Here is an 843-nt window from a genome sequence, read left to right on the forward strand (position 1 = left end):
CTCTGGGGGTCCTCTCAGCCTGGCTGGGGGGCTCCTTTGCCTCCCTCCTGCTGTGTGCCCAGCCTGGAGGCTGTGGTCTGTGACCGGCTCTCGGTGCAGACGGCTCCCTGTTATAGTGTTTCCTCACTTGGCTCATGTGAACCCAGCCCAATTTTTACTATGGCTACATAGCGCTCCAGAGTCATTGCTGTTAGAGTAACTGGTGTGACAATAGAATACACAAGCACAAAAAGACAGATAATTATACACAACCAAACTTGTAATGAACATCGGAAATTGGTTAAGATAAGTAGGATATCGGTCGTGACTAACAAAAAGCTGTCTGAGAGTAATGTGACAAAAAATAAAATGTAGCGAGAAGATGTGTAAAATGATTCCCTTTTAAAAACGGTCACAGTGAGCAACATGTTGATACAAAGAAAGATTATCACCAGGATTTGCACAGTCATTACCCGGTCAGTCAGTGGTCGTTGCAAAAACACACAAATTAGTGTGTTGTTACCTGCCATAGAGAGCACTTCTAAGAGGGCATCGGAGTGTCATTATTAAATATAAGACTTATTCTTTTCAGGTTTCCTGTTCTGGTTTTCTGAGAGATGACAGTGGAACATTAATTTAAAGGTCATATGAAACTGAAGTTGTGAGATGGTGTCATCACCTTCCCTTAGCAGCCATTCCCCTTGATGGCTCCACATCAATGATAGATGGAGAACTCAAAAGACTCTACACTGAAGTCTAGTTCTGAAAGTTCTGAAAAAAATTTTGCGTGTTCAGAATTTAACTGTCACAGTTATTGCCAAAGAGAACAAGTATATCCTGTTATTTTACATTTGTATATTCCTA

General features: G+C 41.5%; 1 protein-coding gene across 1 annotated transcript in view; it reads right to left on the reverse strand.

The window, feature by feature from the left end:
* The window catches only part of LOC102197475 (olfactory receptor 7G1-like), a 4,478-nt gene extending 4,029 nt beyond the window's left edge, over positions 1–449 (reverse strand). Inside the window, exon 1 of the mRNA XM_005755334.1 lies at positions 236–449. Within this exon, the coding sequence (XP_005755391.1) occupies positions 236–449 (214 nt within the window). The remainder of the gene's footprint in view (positions 1–235) is intronic.
* Between the last annotated feature and the right edge of the window lie 394 nt (positions 450–843).

This window comes from Pundamilia nyererei, unplaced genomic scaffold, assembly GCF_000239375.1.
Source record: "Pundamilia nyererei isolate P.nyererei 1_Seehausen unplaced genomic scaffold, PunNye1.0 scaffold01233, whole genome shotgun sequence".
NCBI lineage: Eukaryota > Metazoa > Chordata > Actinopteri > Cichliformes > Cichlidae > Pundamilia > Pundamilia nyererei.